Below are 22500 nucleotides of genomic sequence, written 5' to 3' on the forward strand. Positions count from 1 at the left end.
GACGTAAGCCCACAGCTCGGAAATGGTGGGACACTGTACGAGTGCGTGCAGAACGGTTTCGTCGCTCTGCCGGCATCTCGGACAGGTCGGCCCCGTGTTTCTCGAGCCATGCCTGTAGAGCTTATCCCGAACGGGTAGTGCTTCTCGATAGCACTGCCAGGCCAGGGATCTCTGGAAGTTGTCCATAGGTCCCGGCCCGAAGGTCGTCTTAAACAGGCGGGTCAGGTATTCCTCGTCGACGCCCAGGTTCGCCCCGAGATCGTCGTCGTACCTTCCCTCCACTAATCCACTATAGAATGCGTTAGTTGTGATGCAGTCGCTCAAGGTTGACCCGGGTTGTTGGAGTTGCCGAAGAGCAGCGCGACACTCGCGGTGCCATTCGCCCTTCCTCGGCCTCTTCTTGATCCATGACTGCAGTTCGGTCATGGAGACGAGCTGCGGGAAAGCGCGCCGCACAAACGGTGACCACACCTGTTCACCGCTGTCTACGTAGAGCCGGAGATGTCGCAGTCTCAGCAGATAGATAGATAGATAGATAGATAGATAGATAGATAAATAGATAGATAGATAGATAGATAGATAGATAGATAGATAGATAGATAAATGCAGGTATTGGTTTGCAGTAAGAACCTTGCTTTCCGACCACAGATTTCTGAGTTCAGTCTCACAGCATGGCACCTTGGGCAAATCTCTTCTGCTATAGCTCCAGGCCAACCAATGCTCGCTGTCCTCAAACACCATCTTAACAATGACAGTTACTTGACCATTTTCTTCATTATTCTGAAGACTAATTGAAACAAAAGTAATATATTTCAACACAAATATGGTAACAAGAGAATTAAAATGATCTCAGCAGAAGACATAAGAGAAGGAGACCTCAGTATGGTTACTCTATATGCTAGAAATAGTAGCCTAAATTTCCTTCAGTCCACACCCTTCCAACTGCTTTTAATGTCTATCTGGCTCTGTAGTACAATTGTCTTGTTTTCATAAGTTCTGAATTAAAATCTCCCACCAAACCTTAGTCACAATTTATGTTCCTAACACTAGCTGAATGATAACTAAGTTATTTTACTAAATTCATTGTTATATGAAATCGAAATTGAACCAAATTTGATGACTGGCACCCATGCCAACCTTCCCTCATTGGACACTAAACTCAGCTTGCGAAGACCTGTTGGGGCAAGTGAGATCGAAACTGAAGCAAATCTGATGACTGGCACCCGTGCCAGTGGAGTGCTAACAGCACCATCCGAGTGGGATCACTGACAGAGCAGCAGTCTCGCTCCCGTGCTGGTGGCCCGTAAAAAGCACCATTTGAGTGTGATCGTTTCCAGCTTCGCCTTACTGGCACTTGTGCCGGTGGCATGTGAACAAAACATTGGACTGACTCCTGTGCAGGTGGCACATAAAAACACCATTTGAGTGTGGCCGTTGCCAGTACCGCTGGACTGGCCTTCATGCCAGTGGCATGTAAAAAGCACCCACTACACTCTCGGAGTGGTTGGCGTTAGGAAGGGCATCCAGCTGTAGAAACTCTGCCAGATCAGATTGGAGTCTGGTGCAGCCATCCGCTTCGCCAGTCCCCAGTCAAATGGTCCAACCCATGCTAGCATGGAAAGCAGACGTTAAATAATGATGATGATGATGATTTAACATAACTAAAATGCAGAAAATCTCAAAATAAATACAGTAATGAAAGGGTTAATAACAACTAAGTTATTTCACGAAATTTCTCGTTATTTTCAAAATTAATTAAAAACAAAGGGAGTGAGTTTCCACATAAAGTGTTAATGCAGGAACAACACGACGAAGGTAACGATGGGAAGAGCCAAGAAGATGTAAAACTACCCAAAGATATAGTTTATGTCGCCGCTTATTGTCTTTACATCCTAAGACAAAGATAAATTTAACTTTCCAACAGTTCAGCTGCCAAATTCTAAATAGTTATCAGATGCTGAGACTGGTCACTGATGTAAGCTGTGAGCGTTTTATTAATGAGCAATTATTAATGAGCATTTTTGTAATTTGGCTTACTGAATTTAAATGGTCATTTAGGTATAGCTTGAAGAGATACAGGCCCTATAAAGAGGACTGACCCCCTAAATACACATCAAGATGACTTTAACCCTCTATCATTTAATCTGATCATATAAGTCCGAAATCTACTTGCTTAGGTTTAAACCTACAAGATTTTGCCTGTCACACCTACCCTACAATGTCATTCTAAAATTAAACAAACCCCATGCAGGTAACACATAAAAAGCACCATCCAAACGTGGCTGATGCCAGTGACTCCTGACTAGCTCCTGTGCCAGTGGCATGTAAAAAGCACCATTCAAACGTGGCTGATGCCAGCACCGCCTTGACTGGCTCCTGTGTTTGTGGCACATAAAAACACCATCCAAACGTGGTCAATGCCAACGCCAGGTGGCACGTAGAAGCACCATCCAAACGTGGTCGATGCCAACCCCCTCTGGCCCCTGTGCTGGTGGCATGTAAAAGGCACCCACTACACTCTTGGACTGGTTGGCATTAGGAAGGGCATCCAGCTGTAGAAACACTGCCAGATCAGACTGAAGCCTGGTGCAGCCTCCTGGCTTCCCCGACCCCAGTTGAACCGTCCAACCCATGCCAGCATGGAAAACAGACGTTAAACGTTGATGATAACATTGTCGAAATCTCAAAGCCAGTAGACAATGCATGACAAATTCTAAATGATGTGAATATATAAGCATTGTATTTGACAGAGTAATCAGAATGCTAAAAAGTTAATAACGCTGCCAGCATCTAATACAAATGGTTATAGCGCCAGACACAGTAATATCCTGATGGATAAGTAGGTACTTTATGCTGTCATAAATTAAAAAAATCAGGAAAAAATGGTAGAGTTATTTGTACTGGCATTCTGATCATCAAGTTATAGTAAATAGCTACATCACACACTCCAAAGACTGCTAATAAAGATCAATGTTTGCAGACCTAGCCAACCCTACCCAATCTAACAAATCTAACCTGAGTTTATCTTTAAAGACAGCTCAATTTGTAAAGTCCTTTTTGATTGACACAGCGGTTCAATATTGAACTACTTCAGTTCCAATAATACTCTCAATTAACAGCTAACTCAATATGACCCCGCCATCCGCCTCCGCTCAATAGCTGTTACATAAAACTTGCAACCATTTGTCACTGTTTCTGAGAGGTCAAATGCATATCGAAACTAATTGACAGATCAAAAGCTCAACTTTAAGAAAGTAATAGAAGGAATAGAGTGCGAGGGGAGAAAGATCGGTCGGCGTCAGCGGCAGAGGTGGTGATGGTGGAGGGGACTGAAGAACAGAAACAGGCGGCAGCGTTGGCGACGATGGGATTAAAGAATAAGAAAGAACGAAGCCTCCAAAGGAAATAATTGATGGGTCAAAAGCTCATCTGACATAATTGAAAGGTCAGTCTCTCAAATGATGCTGTTTTGATGGATGCGGAGGAGGAAAGGGAGGTGAAGGGTGGGGACGGGGGGGGGGGGTTGAAGATACCAATTTTAATTAACACGAGATGATGTCATATTACATTAACCTTGTCCAAAATATAGCGCCAAGCATTAACCTTCCTTTTATAATCATTTCCTAAATACACGTACATTTTACAACACACACACACACACACACACACATATATCTGTGTTTACATCCACATGTTTGTGTGTGCATACGTATTTGCACATGTTTATATATATATATATATAAATATATATATATATGCATTTGAGTGCACATATATATATGTACACACACACGTACATATATATATATAAATATACACACACACACACACATATATATATACAAACAAAAACACACACTTGTGTATATAAAGCTGTGTGGGTGGGTGGGGGTCAGAAGTTAGACCTTTTACTACTTAGACATAGTCACACATACACAGCTTTCTCGCATACATATGTATATATATATATATATATATATATATATATATACACACACACATACATATATATACACAAACACGCACATACCATATATATATACATATAGACACACACACACAAACATGTTCAATTAAGAGTTTGAATGAACGTCAAGAAATATTTCTTCTTTGTGTTATTACTTTGAAAAAATTAAAAGAAATATTTTCAAGTAGAGTTTATATAATTTTTGTTTTTGTTATTTTCTATTGTTATTTAAATTTCCTTGTTTTTTTTTTCATTTTTCTTCTTCTTCTTCTTCGCCCCCCCCCCTCCTCAATTTCCTTTTTGTGAATTTTATTTAAATCTTTCTTCTTCTTAAGCAATATAATCCGAAAACATGCAAGGTTAGAGAGCAAATGATTTGATTCTGAACAAAACTATACTTTGAAATCAAACGAAAATAATAATTGTAAATAACTAGTTTTGTGACCAATTAGATTAATTCTTAATTTTTAAGAATTTTATTCATTGATTTATATTTATTTTTATTTTTTCCTTCTTCCATACTCCCCTCCTTTATTAATTCCATTTTACCTTTTAATATTTTTGTTTTCGTTCCTTTATTGCTGTCTTTGTTGTTGCCTACATCCCCCCACCACCCCTCTTCAGCCTCTATTTTCATTATTCAAGACTATTTCACTTTAGCAAGATGGGTTGAGAGAGAGAAAGAGGGAGTGGTGGTAAAGATGGCGGCTGCGAATAATGTGGTTTTGTTGCTGATGGTGTTGATGGACAGATGATAGTGAAAGGCAGCCCATTATTGTTGCGATGATAATGATGATGAGCATATTGGAAGCAGGTGGAGTGGCCTAGGTGGCGACACTAAAAGCAACGTTGTATATGATGTTAATAGCAATAGTACTGGTGATGGTAGCAGCAACAGTGGTGCTACGAGAGCCACTACTGAAGATGGTCACAGTAAAGCAGTAGTAGTAGTAGTGGAGGTGGTGGTGGTCGTCGTTGTGATGTTCGAACGATTTAAGCAGTGTTCATCAAACGTACCATAAGCATACATGTTTGTGCATGTGTGTATATGTGGGCATATATATACTGGTGTGTACATACGTTTATGTCTGCAACTGCATGAATGTATGTGCTTGTGCATGCATGTATACATGTTTATGTGTATATGTATAAATCTGTTGGTGTATATATATACATTTCCTTATATGTGTGTTTATACGTTTACATCCATGTACATGTTTGTGTGTGCACACGTGCATGCATGTGTGCATGTTTCCGTAAGCATCTGTATGTATGGAAGCGGGTGTAGCAGTTATATATTCAAAAACCATTTCTTCCCCACCAGCCGCTATTACCATTAACAACAGCAATACCACTACAACCACTAACGATACTACTACTACTACTACTACTAATAATAATAATAATAATAATAATACTAATAATAAAAATAAAAATAATAATAATTATTATTATAATAATAATACTAATAATAAAAATAAAATAATAATAATAATAATAATAATAATAAAAATAAAAATAATAATAATAATAAATAATACTAATAATAATACTAACAATAATCATAAAGTGGAGTCATCACAAGAATTCTGGTTCAGGCAGTAGTTTACAGAAGACAAGTTTCCAAGAATGGAAATTATCAGAGAGACATTGTTCATTAAAATATCCTCCATTGAAAAATAAGTTTAATTATTGATGTGAGTCTTGTTTAGATTGGTTTTGTTCAGCTTTGGTTTGGGTTTTCATTTATTTATTTTATTTTTAGTTTTTGCAGTTTTGTTGGTGTTATTCGTTATTAACTTTTTATTTTCTCATTTTCAAACCAATTATGTGAAGGGTCCGAGGAAGAAGGAGGAGGAAGAAGAAGAAGAAGAAGAAGAAGAAGAAGAAGAAGAAGAAGAAGAAGGGGGTGATGGAATGGCCAGATGAGTTGATAGATATGTAGGTAGGAAGGCGGAGGAAGTGGGCAGGAAATTAATGCCAAGGGGAAAGGAGGATAGGGGGAGGAATAGTAATATATAATAATTATATAATAATAATAACAGTAATAATAATAATAACAGTAATAATAATAATAATAATAATAATAATAATAATAATAATAATAATTGGGATAAGGCTTTCCTGATGAGGATAATGAGTGGTGTGAGGAAATGAGAGCAAGATGGTGGAAACTCAAAGAGAAAGAGGACACACAGACAGAAGAGAGTAAAGAAGGGAAGATAGGGAGAGATGCATGAAGGAGAATGGACAAAAGAGACATAGACAGAGAGGGAAAGCAATGAGAGAGAGAGATTGATAAGAGGAAAGAAAAACATGGAGGAGAGATGGTAGAGTAAGGCAGGTCATTTAAATATAGCAAAATAGAGAGAAACATGTACAAATAAATATAGAAATAAACATGTACATATATGCAGACATACACATATACATGTGCACTTAGACGTATGCATACAGACATACATGTACAAATATATGTATATATATATATATATATATATATATATATATATATATATATATATATATATATATATATATATTATATATATATGACAGGCTTTTTTCAGTTTCCGTCTACCAAATCCACTCACAAGGCTTTGGTTGGCCTGAGGCTATAGCAGAAGACACTTGCCCAAGGTGCCACGCAGTGGGAGTGAACCCAGAGCCATGTGGATGGTAAGCAAGCTACTTACCACACAGCCTCCCCTGCACCTATATATATATATATAGATATATAAATATATATATATATATATATATATATATATATATATACATATTTACACATATACATATATATATACATATTTACACATGTACATATGTATATACATATATATATATATATATATATATATATATATATATATATATATATATATATATATATATATATATATATATATAGCACCATTTGAGTGTGATCGTTACCAGCATTGCCCTACTGGCACGTTAGAAAATCATTCAAGCAAGGTCATTGCCAGTGCCGCAGGACTGGCTCCTGTGCAGGTGGCACGTAAAAAAAGAACTCCATTTTGAACGTGGCCGTTGCCAGTACCATGTGACTGGCCCTCGTGCCGGCGGCACGTAAAAGCACCCACTACACTTTTGGAGTAGTTGGCGTTAGGAAGTGCATCCAGCTGTAGAAACTCTGCCAAATCAGATTGAAGCCTGGTGCAGCCATCCGGTTCACCAGTCCTCAGTCAAATCGTTCAACCCATGCTAGCATGGAAAGCAGATGTTAAACGATGATGATGATGTTAAGAAGTTTCCTCCCCCAACCACATGGTGCCAGGTTCAGTCTCACTACATGGCACCTTGGACGGGTCTTCTATTATAACGCTGGGCTGATCAAAGCCTAGTGATTGGGTTTATCTTTTATCTGTTTAGACCATGGCCATGCTGGGGCACCACCTTGAATTTTTAGCCAAATAAATTGACCCCAGTAGTTATTTTTTAAGCCTGCTACTTATTCTATCAATCTCTTTTGACAAACTGCTAAGTTACAGGGATGTAAACACACCAACACTGGTTGTCAAGTGGTGATTGGGGGGTGAACTCAGATACATACACATAGGTATACATATATATATATATATATATATATATATATATATATATATATATATATATATATATATATATAAACTTGATGGGCTTTAAGGCTTTAGTAGGCCCAAAACTATAGTAGAAGACACTTGCCCAAGGTGCCACACAGTGGGACTGAACCCAGAACCATGTGGTTGAGAAGCAGACTATTTACCCACACAGCCATGCCTGCACCTAATGGAATTGGAAGAAGTTGTTTTTCATGTGTACATAGATGGATAATTGAGCGGTATCTAAGTTTGTGTTCCCTTCTCTTGGCACCGATCATTGTGGGTCCCACTGTTGTACGAGCAGTGCCAACCATTTTCAATAATCTGTGAAAACATGCCCGACCAAAATTAAAATAGGATAAGGATCTGTCCTGAGTCATATATATTTCTTTATTGCCCAGAAGGGGTTTAAACATAGAGGGGACAAACAAGGACAGACAAAGGGATTAAGTTGATTATATTAAACCTCAGTGCATAACTGGTATTTAGTTAATCAACCCCGAAAGGATAAAAGGCAAAGTTGACCTCAGCGGAATTTGAACTCAGAATGTAACGGCAGATGAAATACTGCTAAGCATTTTAGCTGGTGTGCTGGTGGCACATAAGAGCACATATTACGTGCTCAGAGTGGTTGGCATGAGGAAGGGCATCCAGCAGTAGAAACCATGTGAAATCGGACTGGGTCTAGTGCAGCTCCTCAGCTTGGCAGCCCCGGTCAAACCATCCAACTCATGCCAACATGGTCAATGGTCATTAAATGATAATGATGATGATATATACACCTGTGTGTGTGTGTGTGTGTGTGTGTGTGTGTCTTTGTCTATGTGTCTCTTTGTCCCCCACCACTGCTTGACCGGTGTTGGAGTGTTTACATACCCACAACTTAGCAGTTTGGCAAAAGAAACTGACAGGACAAGTACCAGGTTTAAAAAACTGTGTAATTAACTTGACAAAGAATTCTTGCAGGCGGTGCCCCAGCATGGTCGCAGTCTAAAGACTGAAACAAGTAAAAGATGATAGATAGATAGGAAGAAAGCAAACAGAGAAAGAGAGAGAGAGAGAGAGAGAGAGTGTGTGTGTGTGTGTGTGTGTGTTGCTGTGGTGATGGTGGTGGTGTTAGCAAGGAAATAAGGTGGTTGTTGAGAGATTCAGAGACTAGTTAAGAGCAAGCAATAAATATATAAATAAAAACAAAAACAAAAAATATAAAAGAAAGGAATAAAATAATAAAAATATGAGAAAATAGCAATAAAAAAAAAGATTATATAATGAGATTTGTGGAGGATTATTGGGAAAAAGAGAGAAAACAATTTATTCAATTTTATATTTTATTAATTTTTTTAAATGTATTTTCTGTTATTTTTGTAATTTTTGAAAAAATTTTTATTTCTACAACAAATCTCATTTCAATTTTATTCCATGCATTGAAATAAGGCGTACATTAAAATAAATTGGAAATTAATGAGAGAGAGCAACAGAGAAAGATAGATTGATAGACGGACAGACAGACAGATAGAGACTGATAGATAGATAGACAGACAGACACACAGATAGATAGATAGATAGATAGATAGACTGACAGAGATATATATATATAGATAGAAAGATAGACAGATAGACTGATGTATAGAGAGATAGACTGATAGATAGATAGATAAACTGACAGACAGATAGATAGATAGACTGATAGACAGACAGACAGACAGATAGATAGATAGAGAGATAGACAGACAGATAGACAGATGTATTGAAATTGAGACATGTAGGTTGGGTAGGATGGTTAGTCGACTGGTTTTAACTGGCTGGTATGGTATAGTTAGTTAGTAAGTTCGTTAGTTGTTATAGAAAGATGATTGCAGTTCAATCACAGGTCGTCTTGAAAATTTCACTTCATTTGTGATGAGATTTGTTTAATTTAATTGTAAGTTAACGATTCTATGTTGATTGCAGTAGAGAATAAATGTTTTATGCAAACTTTATTAGGGGGGTCCATTACATGAAGATTGGTCTAAAATACTTCCATCCAAGTCTTAATCTCACCTTCAGTTAGGCATGGCTGAATGTCCAGGTTCAATTCCACTTCTTGGCACTTCAGGCAAGTGTTTAAAATGGATTTGGTACATTGGAACTCAAAGAAGCTTTGACATCCAAACGTCCACTTTAACCCCACTTCATAACCATGTGGCTTTGGGTTCTGTCCCAGTGCATGGCACTTTGGGCAAATATCTTATATGGTGGCCCTGGGCCGGCCTAAATCCTTATGAATGAATTCGGTTGATGAAAACTGAAAGAAGCCCATCACGTGTGCCTATATACAGGTGTGTAATGGTGACAAGCTGGTAGAACCGTTAATGGTTTCTTGCATTGAAATGCGGAGTATAGGCAGGTTTTTAAAACACGCTCTGCGTCTCCAAGCAATCTACAGGCTCTGAGCACATGGTCTGTTGAATTTGCAAATCAGGATGCTGACCTGAGTGGTGTTTGAACTCAGAAAGTAAAGATGCAGAAGAAATGCTGCTAAGCATTTTGCCACTGTCTTAATGGTTCCGCCAACTCAATTTCGAGAGAGAAAAGAAGAAACTTCAGGTCAGAGGAGGAAGGAAGAAGAAAAGATGATGAGGTGAGATATTTGAGGTTGTGCCAGGAAGATTTAGAATGAGATTAACCTGTAAAGCAAAAGAGATCACATTGACATTTAAAATTAAGAACTAAAGGTGGTGGTGGTGGTGGTGGTTGCGATAGGGGTGGTGTATTTGAGGGTGAGTGTGAGTGGTAGGAGGGAAGAAGTTTGGTCAATAAGTTTCCCGTTTGGAGATGGCCTGGAACCAGTAATAGTAGTAGTGATGGTGGCGGTGGTTGTGCTTATTGTAGTAGTGCTAGTAGAGTTCGTAGTAAGTAGTAGCTTCACTACCATATTTCTTCTACTGCACCCCCACCCCCATTCCAGACTCTTAACCAACCCCACTTCCAATTTGTTCCCATTCCCGGATGCCTGAGCCAAGAAGACAGCCTCTAGGGATTGGATCCACCATCTGGCTAGAAGCAGCAACAGCAGCAGCAGCAGTAGTAGTAGTAGTAGTATTAGTAGTAGTAGTAGTTGCAATAACAGAAGTAGTAGAGTCATTCACCCTCACCCCCACACTACCACTACTACTGACTATGCGTGTAAAGCTTGATACAGTCTCTAATTGCCTTCACTCTTCTCTGTTAAGAACCAAAGACAGGCTTCTACATGGTTAATTAACTTGCTAAAAGCAGACACCAAATTTCCCTCAAATCTCATCTAAAAAAATATGGGAAAAAAAAAAAGAAAATTTTTTATTTGTTACACCGGCATCATACAATCTACCTTTCACTCCAAGGGAAAGGCCCTTGGTAACTAACAGAAGTAATAGCTCTGAACTTTGCCCAGACTACATTATTTACATTTGATGGATATTTGTCCTCACCAACCATTCATCAATACCTAGCTTCCACATTTCCCACCAAATAAGGGAGAGAGGGACCCTGTCAAAAGCTGTCTACAAAAGCCAAATATAAAGGTTTATTTTTAGCTAAGCACTTATCTAACTACACATGCTGCTGGTGATATTTTTCCTCAGTCTGGACTTCTCTGTTTTCTTTCTGACAAAGAGCTATGCTCAAAACATCAGAAACCCGCTTTTCCTACCAAGTGTGAAACTAATACATTGCACGTCTGCTTGTTTTGTTATTCTTAATGCTTGGTTATTTGATTTGACTTATAGCCATGATGATCATCATCATCGTCACCATCACCGTTAAATGTCTGTCTTCCCTGCTGGCATGGGTTGGATTGTTTGACAGGAGTTGACCAGGCAGAAGACTGCACCAGATTTCTGTCTGTTTCGGGTTCCTGCCTGGCCAGTTCCTGTTGAATGGTCCAACCCATGCCAGCATAGGCTTCCAAACAGTTTCCTCTCTACCAAATTAACTCACAAAGAACTGCTCAGCTCAGGGCTATAGTAGGAAAAACACTTGCCCAAGGTGTTGTGCAGTAGAACTGAACTCAAAACTGTGTGGTTCACAGCACAATGGAAATAGACAGGATGGTCATGAGAGGAATGTCTTCAATCACCTAACAGCCCGATCAGGGTTAACTTGGGGCTAACCAACAACAAACTCCTCTACCCATTCCAACCATTTCCCCCATAAATATCTCCTCCCCCTTCTACCCATTATTCTACATGACCCAGTGTGACCCCTTGAGGGGGTTCACACACATCAAACACGCCCAACACCAATTATATACCCCCCCACCACCACGTCCTTCCTCCATCAAATATCATTTATTACAATATCGATACCGCCATCACTTCAACCTCCTCCCTCGACATCGTGATCCCCTCCCACTTCCACTAGCTTGCCATCACCTCCGCCTACCCCTCCCATCGTGATGACCGCCACCACAGTTTCTCTCTATCATGGCGCTGTCGTCGCCGTCGAAGTCACCACCACCACCACCACTACTACCTTCACTGTGACCACTACAGCCCGCTTCACATTATCGGTGTTCCATCGTGACTCCACCGCCGCCACGTATATCCAATTGATATCTGATATGTTTTTACCTTTCTCGCTGATCCTAATGACTATCGACAACATTTCAAGTGAAGCGGTGCAGCCGAAGCTATTTCCCTCCCTCATCAATCACCCGGCCAGTCAGGCAGAGAGCACAGAGAGAGATATAGAGAGATAGAGATAAAGAAAGGGAAGAAAAGAGATTGGGAAAGAGAGAGAGAGAGAGAGTGAGAGTGGCGGGGGGGGGGGGGGGGTTAAGATGGGCGGACATGTTGAATGGTGTGTTACATAGACATACATCCTGCCAAGTCATTTTATAACTTTAAAAAAAAAGCTTCTCTGTGTGACACACGCACAAGTATCATCACGAAGTTGCCGAGGACTAGTATAGGCCGGACCAGACTCACATTCAGGCACGACTGGTACAAAACAACACATCGAGATAGATAGATAAATAGATAGATAGATAGATAGATAGATAGATAGAGAGAGAGAGAGAGAGAGAGAGAGAGAGAGAGAGAGAGAGAGAGAGAGAGAGAGACTAGGAAGTGCGTACGTAATGAGATATAAAAGACTATCTCTTGATTGGCCACTCAAGTTCATTGCTTTCGTGTTTATTTTCTTCCCCATTCTTTGACTGTGTGGTGAAGAAGCTTGTTTCCAAACCATTTTCTCAATAAACTAGTGTCTTTTACTAAAGCCTCAAGCCGACCAAATCTTTGGGTGTGAATTGGGTGAACAGAAATTGAAAGAAGCCCGTCCGTTATCTTTGTATGTATGTATGTATGTCTGTCTGTATGTATGTATGTATGTACGTACGTACGTGTGGGGACACACACTCACTCTTAGCATTAGCTGTCAGAAAAAAAGTGTACTCAATACCAGGGTAGAGATTAATGCTATTTCATTTTGGTCGAGTCACTCTCTGGCCTCTCTGAGTTTTGCTTGTAGGTGTCCAGGATCTTCGGACAATATATATATATATATATATATATATATATATATATATATATATATATATATATATATATATATATATATATATATATATATATATATATATATATATATATATATATACTTGTAGGGAGTGGGGTACGTGAGTGTGCGGATATACCCTTGTCTTGACATCACGTGGCAGTTCGTAAGCGACATTATTCGTTTCCAATCTCCCATGAAAAGCATGTCTGGCAAAAGAGGAAATATTGCTATACTGGGAAACAGATGAGTGTTGACGAGAAGAAGGACACAGTGCCGTAGAAAACCTGCCTCAATGAATTATAAGTGACTCATAGACGTTAAAACGACAGACATGGACGTTAAAACGACATGCATGGACGTTAAAACGACAGACATGGACGTTAAAACAACAGGACGTTAAAACGACAGGCATGGACGTTAAAACGACAGGCATGAACGTTAAAACGACAGCGATGATTATGCTGTAACGATACTGTCAAATTAAGATTTACCTTTAAGGCAATCAACCCCCTATCTTCTGATTCTACACTTATTTAGTGAATTGTCCCCCCAAAAGAAATGAGAGGTGAGGACAGTCAGTAAACTGACCAAAACGGTTGGGACCTATAACATCGTTTAAAACACTGACAGGACAAAATAGTTGGATAAATAAACAAGTAGGCTGCTGGCTTTGCCGTTTGTAGGTTGGCTTCTTGCCAGGACCAACTTAAGTCTATCGTCTCTAAAAGTTAATTAAATGAATAGCCGGAGATTACTTTGATAACTCGTCAAATGCTCCAGCTTTAGCCATCACAATGGGAATGGCTGCAGGTCACTACTACTACTACTACTACTACTACTACTACTACTACTACTACTACTACTACTACTACTACTACTACTACTGTTGCTGCTGCTACCGCTACATTTCTGTTCTGGCTAAAGACAAAGGTCTACTAGACTGGACCAACCATAGAATTAATAAAGATAAATTCAGAGATAAGGAACGTGCTTATACGGGATTGGTCGCAAGCCCCGCTAGAAACAGCAGCCAAATGTACCGAATTTCATGGTACATTTGGCTGTAGGGAAAAACGTTTTTCGTGCATTAAAGTATGTAATATTTAAAACAATCTGGTAGGACATTACAAAGCATTGCAATGCAAGTAATATTTTAGTGAATATAGGCGCATGTGTGGCTGTGTGGTAAAAGAAGTTTGCTTTCCAACCACATGGCTTCAGGTTCTGTCCCATTGCGCGGAACCTTGAGCAAGTGTCTTCTGCTAAAGTATCAGATCCACCAAAGCTTTGTGAGTGGATTTGGCAGACGAAAACTGAAACACGCCCATTGTGTGTGTGTGTGTGTGTGTGCATGTGGTTGACCCACACCTCTGCTCAAATTAGCTGTTCGGCAAAGGAAACTGATCAAGTAGCAGGCTTAAAAAGAAAAGAGTGTGGTTGATTTATTTGACTAAAAGCTCTTCATGGCGGTGCCCCAGCTTGGCCACAGTCTAATGACTGAAACAAGTTAAAGACTGCAGTCAGGTTAGGTTGAAGGAACCGTCTGGAATAAAAATTAGTCCGTAGTAATGAGCGTCAGAGAAGAAATTGGCTTATAGGAATCCTAACAAATCCCAGATATTTTGAGACATTTTTTGTAGGGTGGGAAAATACATTTTATATATCATCAAATACGATACAAAGAAGGACACGTTGGATAATGAAGTTCTGGGTATATAATGACTGAAAAGCAAGACGGGTAGGTAAGTCTGTCTGCTGGATCATGTTGGTTGAAGGGAAGAGTAAAGATGGTGGGGTTAAACCAGTTAATCCTCAAAATGTAAATCTGATGTAATTTATCGAAGGAATATAATTAATAAAAATGGCCGCTAAGGCTAGTTAATAGGGGCTACACGGTTTATTACGTTAAAATGCAGTTCACCGTTGTGGAAAAAATAATTGATAGTAAATTGTTCTAGAAAACGAAGAAAAAAATTAATGTAAATTGTGATAAAAACCTGAGGTGACGACAGAAGAAACTTAGTCGGTAATGTGGGATTAAAGATTATTTATTTACGTCATGTCTTCATGAGTTTTTGTGGTGAAGCATTTAAAGATCGAGAAAAACTGTTCGCGCATCAATGACTTTTCCCGTAAACGTGATTGTTTTTATCTTATATAAAATATACAGTTTTCATGTTATTTTAAATATATGTACGTTTTATACATTGTTTACGTGAAATTATGGGATGTTACTGTCGTTACTTCCGGTTTCTATCGCCATTTACTTTTGTGACTGTTTTTAAAAACAATTCAGTGGTAAACTGCATTCTAACCTTATTACCTCGGTCAGGAGTTCAGATTCTTTTAACTGCAGCCAAATATATTGTTTATTGAACAAGACCTAAAGCCCAATTTGTTTCAGAAAAGAAAAGGAGGTTTTCACTTCTACTTCACGGTTGAATAGTTACCAGTAGCAAAGGCATTGAACTATAAAAATAATTGCTCCATAAAACAAAAAGAATCGTTTGCACGATTGTTGAAAGATTTGGCAACGTTCCTAAAGAAGAGAGTCGGAAATTCTCTAGAGTGCTGAATGCCGTAATGTCTTCGAATAGGTAATTGTTTGAAGCGTCGCAGATTACGATTCTTCAAATATAAATAAATAAAAAAAATGGCCGCGGCGGCGGTGGTGGTGGTGGTGGTAGTGGGGAACAGCCGTCCATTTCCCCGTGATTTCTCAGTTTTGACTTTCTTTTGAAAATTTAAAAATTCTTAGATTTATACTTTGAATAGCTGAAATTATGATTCTTCAAAAGACATTCTTTTATTCTCTTACTGGTTTCAGCCAGAGGCTGGAACTATGCATAAGTTTTTAAAACGAAGCTGGGCGGAAAGAAAACTCGAAAAAAAACAACAAAAAAACCTGTAATCTGAAAAAATTACCAAAAGAAGGAAGAATCGACAACAAAATCCTGACCCAGCAGAATTGTAATGTATGATACTTAAAAATGCATTCAAAGAAATTCAGCTCATGGCGTTTCATAGAAAGAATAAGAGCTACAGAAAAAAAGGAGAGAAAAAAACAAAAACAAAAAACAAAACAGAAAGCAAGAAATAAAGAAAAAAAAAACCCAGCAAGCAAACAATAGTATGAAAAATATATGTTAACGGCAGAGGCAGTATTAATATCAAAAGGTAATATTTATCGTCACTTAAATATGGATGTTCTTTTAGAACAAATTATACTGTGGTAAATATCACGAGTGAAACTCTCATATTGGTTTTTGGTGTAAAAACTCTTTTTAATTAAAAGCAAAATGGATTCATTTAAGTACTCAATAGATGGTGAAAGAAGAAAAATAATAGTAATAAGCGTCAACTGAATTCGAACTCTACCCCACCCCCACACCTCACTGTTTTATATTAAACTAACAATTTCTATGTGGAAAAAGGCCGGGAAAATAAAAATAATTTCTGACTCTGTTGTTCAGGAATGCCGAGATTTGGCTGCTATTTCAAGCAGATCAAAAGACTACGGAGAGAGGCTCCCCTATTGCAGAATCGTAACGTACAAGATTTAAGACCTTTTGCCTGTCTTGTGAATCACATGCGAGACACAGGACACATTTTCATGGTTTCTGTGCATCATATACGATAGACATTACCAATTTTTCTCAGCCACCAGAGTAACCAGCGACTGGGTTAACTAAAAGACTGAAAACAATCATCGATGTTTAGGACAAACTTATGAAAATGATGTGGACAAGCAAAGGGCTGAGGCGTTCCTACTGGTCTATAGAGCGACGATGAGACGATATGATCAGCCTAACCTATTTATCTATGTATTAAGGGAATGTTGTGTTGGTGGAATGACGTGATCTACCAATATCGAAGGATTGCTAAGGGTTCCTGCTGTACAACATAATTTACGACTCTTCAGAGACGCCAATTTGTTCTTTCTAACTAACCGGATGGCTGCATCAGACGCAACCTTACACGAAACACACACACTCTCTCTCTCTGTTCATCGTTTTACTCTTTTTCAGTTATTTGACTGCGGCCATTCTGGAGCACCGCCTTTGGACTTATTCTTTGCTGGAGCACCCCAGGACTTATTCTTTGTACTTATTCTATCGGTCTCTTTTGCCGAACCGCCAAGTTACGGGATGTAAAGAAACAACCATCGGTTGTCAAGCGATGTTGGGGGGACAAACATAGACACTCAAACATATGCACACACATACACACACACACACACACATATATATATATATATATATATATATATATATATATATATATATATACATATATACGACGGGCTTCTTTCAGTTTCAGTCGGCTCGAGGCTATAATAGAAGACACTTGCCCAAGGTGCCACGCAGTGGAACTGAACCTGGAACCATGTGGTTGGCAAGCAAGCTACTTACCACACAGCCACTCCTGCGTTTGTTAAATTATCACAGAATTCATTAACACTATAAATGCTATTGCCCTTATTCACGATTCTAAAAAAAAAAATAACAATTACGTACATTTTATAACACACTAACCTTCTACTCCAAATGTTTAATTCTTTTTCCTTTCCTTTTTTTCCCATCAAGGAAGTTTAGATAAGTTCAATGAAACTGTTGAGATAATGCATTTTTTATTTGTTTTTGTTCGGCAAAGGACGAAAGCATCATCTGTTTGTTTATTATGCAGCAAAATTCTTGTAGCCACGTAGTCAGCCCCCATCTCCGACTAACTAACAGACAAAACACCCCCCAAAATTGTTTATACTCAGAAATAAGGAGAAACGAATGCCTTCGGAGTTTAAAACTCGTAATTTTTAAATGAAGTCTACTTGTCTTCCTGTTATTAAATACAACGTGTTAATATCATTCACACGATATATCATCTTTCTCTTCCGGTTACTTATTAGAATATATTTTACTTTATTTTTTTATTTTTCGCGCCTTTTCGACGTAAAAAATGTTTATTGTTCGAGCAAATAACATGTGCGCATGCGTATAGTGCATACTCCTATCGATTTCGACGTATAAGTCTGCAACGTACACAGACAGACGATTTGTTTTCGGTGATGAAGATCTGTATAGGACCAGTTATATTCTTTGGAAATGTTGACAGCAGAAAGCTGTCACGTAATCAATATATATCATCTTTTACTTGTTTCAGTCATTAAACTGCGGCCATGCAGAAGCAACGCATCGAAGAATGATTTGAGTCAAATTAATCGACCCCAAGACTTAATATTTTGTTAAGCTTGGTACTTACTTATTCTATCGGTCTCTCTTGCCAAACCGCTAAGTTACGAAGACGTAAACACACCAACACCATGTCTTTACGTCCCCCGATAGAATAAGTACTAGGCTTACAAAGAATAAGTCCTGGGGTCGATTTGCTCGACTAAAGGCGGTGCTCCAGCATGGCCACAGTCAAATGACTGAAACAAATAAAAGAATAAAACAATATATACTTATATATGATCATGCGTGTGTGTGTGTACGTGTGTGTAAGAACAAATAAATAAATATGACTAAAGAACACAAATAAGATAACAAAACAAAAATAAAAACGTGAAAAGAATAAAAAACCAAACGCAACTGACACAAAATGCCCCATTATGGAAATAACTGGGCGAATTATATTAAGAGCTGTGATATATAATCGTGTGTATTTGATGTGAAAGGTAGAATTTCAAAGTTGTGTTCAACGTCTATGTATGTATATATATATATATATATATATATATATATATATATATATATATATATATATATATATATATATATATATATATACATACATATATATATATACATATGTATATATATTATGTGTATGGTGTTATGTGTGTGTATATAGTTAACATTTAACGATGTATCACATCCTCAACGATGGGATGGTGGTTCAAATGATGGCGATACAATTCCGTCATTGCAGAATAGCAGCAAAGGTCAAAGGTCACAAAGAAGATATGGACAGATAGACATTCATACGCACGCGCACACACTCAACGGTTCAGATTGAGAGACAGAGAGACACAGAAAGAGAGAAATAGACAGAGATAGAAAAGGATAGAGAGATAAAAAGAGAGAAACAAGAGAGGGGTAGAGAGAGAGAGAGAGAGAGAGAAACTGACAGACAGAAAGAGAAAGAAAGATAGATATATAGAGAGACATATGGAGAGAAGGGTAAGATAGGAAGAGATGGAAAGAGAGAGACAAACACCAAGACAGAAAGAGAGAGACAAAGAAAGACAGACAACAACAGAGAAAGATAGAGTGAGACCGACAGACAGACAGACAGGCTGACAGAATGGTAAAGACAAAAAAAATGCAACTTACTTTCAAAATTTTCTATGCCGTTCTTTATAAGCTGTGTAAGCTGATAATTGGCCTTTTCCAAATGATCTGTGAACATTCCTTCGGATAATTTCATATACATCTCCTCCATTGCTCCGGAGCAACAGGTTCTGCCTGGTTCCAGACCGTTAAAACATACGGAGAGTTCAGTTTCTGAATTATAAAAGAGAAAAAAAAAACACAGATAAATAAAAAATAAATTGTAATGATATTATTCGAGGATCGCAGAGAAGGAAATAATGATAATAATAATAATAATAATAATAATAAACTAGCACTTCTAGAAACGGCGCACATCTTACGTAAAACACTTTCAATACAGTAAAAATAAGAGCACCACAGCACATACCCAAGGCACACAGAGCTGCGCTCGGTGGTGCAGCGAAAGCACGTGATAAAAATAAGATTACTGAATAATAATGATGATGACGATTTCGAATTTTGGCACAAGGCCAGCAATTTCGAAGTGGGTGGGTGGTGGGGCAGATAGTCGATTACGTCGACCTCAGTACTCAACTGGTACTTATTTTATCGCCACTTGAAAGGAGGTAAGGTAAAGTCCACCTCGGCGGAAGTAAGCGTGGAGTTAAACCGGGAGACAAAACAGGTCCACCACTTTTTGGGTAACCTTCGTAAAATGTAAACTTTCATATTGCCAACAGTAAAATAAATGTCTGTGCGTGGCGGGGGGGGGGGGACATAAAGAAAGAAGGAAATAAGAGAGAGAGAGAGAGAGAGAGAGAGAGAGAGAGAGAGAGAGAGAGAGAGAGAGAGAGAGAGAGGGAGAGAGAGAGAGATTTGCTTTTAGAACCATTATTTGTTTTAATTCTTTTAATTTCCCAAGCTTGTAATGGGGTAGATGCCTTGGGATTTTACAATAGTTTAACTTAGTGCCGCATCGTCAGTCTTGTGTCAACACTTGTTAGAAGTTCAACATTCTACAATGCAAGTGACGCTGTTTTATTCCAAATCTTCATTGGCCTGAAACAACCTTTACATTAATTTGAATGTCACACACGCATACACACACACACACACACCACATCATGTATTAACAGCAAGCATATTTCACAAAATCATTCTTCTTATTGTATTCATCACTGGTTACTTTCTTTAATGTGGAGGCGCAATGGCCCAGTGGTTAGGGCAGCGGACTCGCGGTCATAGGATCGCGGTTTCGATTCCCAGACCGGGTGTTGTGAGTGTTTATTGAGCGAAAACACCTAAAGCGTCACGAGGCTCCGGCAGGGGATGGTGACGAACCCTGCTGTACTCTTTCACCACAACTTTCTCTCACTCTTTCTTCCTGTTTCTGTTGTACCTGTATTTCAAAGGGTCAGCCTTGTCATACTGTGTCACGCTGAATCTCCCCGAGAACTACGTTAACGGTACACGTGGCTGTGGAGTGCTCAGCCACGTGCACGTTAATTTCACGAATAGGCTGTTCCGTTGATTGGATCAACTGGAACCCTCGACGTCGTAAGCGACGGAGTGCCAACAACAAACTTTCTTTAATATGTTATCATTTCACTTCTTTCGTCTGTCTTTACGTTCTGAGTTCAAATCCCACCAAGGTCGACTTTGCCTTTCATCCTTTCGGGTTCGATAAATTAAGTAATAGACTGGCTCTCTCCCTCAAAATTTCGGGCCTTGTGCCTAGAGTAGAAAAGATTATCATTTCACTTCTCAGAGTTCTTGATTATAATTGCTTCGACTAATTTCGCAAGAGCGGGCAACAACCTGTCGTCGAGGTTCTCACAGAGTCCCTTCCCACGATGCTCAACAAGTACCAATATCCCTGCTGTCCCCAATAAAGCAGTTTACTGAGCATGTTCTACCCTCAAGTCAATCCCAAATTCTCCAGTTGAACACTGCGGGGGGGGGGGGCTCTGGGAAGGCAAAACTAATCAACTTAGCTATAAGCCGAGCAATTTTTTCTTTTGGGGCGTGGGTAATCGACTACATTGACTACTTATTTCATCGATCCTGAAAGGATGAAAGGCAAAGTCGACCTCGGTGGAATTTGAACTCAGAACGTAAAGACGGACGAAATGCTGCTAAGCATTTCACCCGGTGTACCAACGAAGGTGCTACTGTTTAAGCATACACACACACACACACACGCACACACACATGCATACACACACACACACACACACACACACACACTATTCTCTTTCACCATCATACTTTACTCTCAAAAAAGATCCCCAGACCCAACTCTCGCCCTTTCCCTCAGTGTAGGAGACTTGTGGAATTTTCGAACAAAAATAATAATAATAATAATTTCTTAGAATTTCTCGTATATTGGGTAAGGTGAGTGGGTGGGTGGGTGGGTTGATGATTGCTCTTAGTCTGACAATTGAACCGTAGCAAGCTCCTTTGGGAAGTTATGAAGTTATATGTAAAATCCCAACATAACTTGGATGATAGACAGGTTAATTAAAAGAGAGAATGACATTTTAGAAGGGGTGGGTGGGGTGGAGGGAGGGATACAGGGGGCGGTGAATTTGTACATGAGAAATTGGCCTAAAAACGTATGAGCCGAGTTAAGGATCATGTAGTTGGCCAGCAATAATAATAAGGATGATTCTGCTGCTGCTGCTGCTGATGATATGACGCTTATAGGTGCATGTGTGTGTGTGTGTGTGTGTGAGAGAGAGAGAGAGAGAGAGAGAGAGAAACAGAGAGACAAAGACATAAAGGAAACGGGAAACTATATACCGTACACACACACACAAATAATGAAAGAACAAAAGTGTATGAAAGTTCACAGCTAATAACTAGGTTGATGCTGAAAGAATTAAAGTTAATACGTTTCGGAGAAAGTACTTCTTCAGATATCAAAGAAAAGTCTAGAAATTGAGAAGAGAAAAAATGACTTTAAAAAAAAGAGCCAGGAAAAACGCATGTGGGCTCGGATATATATGCACACACACACACACACACACACACACACACACACACACAGTGAACTGACCGTCACTCGCAATGGAGAATGACTAGGTCGCACGCAAAATACTTTCGCTAATTTGTGCGTCTGCGTTCGCGCGCACGAAAC

At 38.9% G+C, this 22500-nt stretch overlaps 1 protein-coding gene across 1 annotated transcript in view; it reads right to left on the bottom strand.

Annotated features, from left to right (window-relative positions):
- LOC106872474 (glypican-5) overlaps window positions 1–22500 on the bottom strand; it is a 357300-nt gene that overhangs the window by 238203 nt on the left and 96597 nt on the right. The window contains exon 2 of the mRNA XM_014919487.3: window positions 19422–19592. Within this exon, the coding sequence (XP_014774973.1) occupies window positions 19422–19592 (171 nt within the window). The remainder of the gene's footprint in view (window positions 1–19421; window positions 19593–22500) is intronic.

This window comes from Octopus bimaculoides, chromosome 8 (genome assembly GCF_046866305.1).
Source record: "Octopus bimaculoides isolate indiv1 chromosome 8, ASM4686630v1, whole genome shotgun sequence".
NCBI classification, from domain to species: Eukaryota; Metazoa; Mollusca; class Cephalopoda; order Octopoda; family Octopodidae; genus Octopus; species Octopus bimaculoides.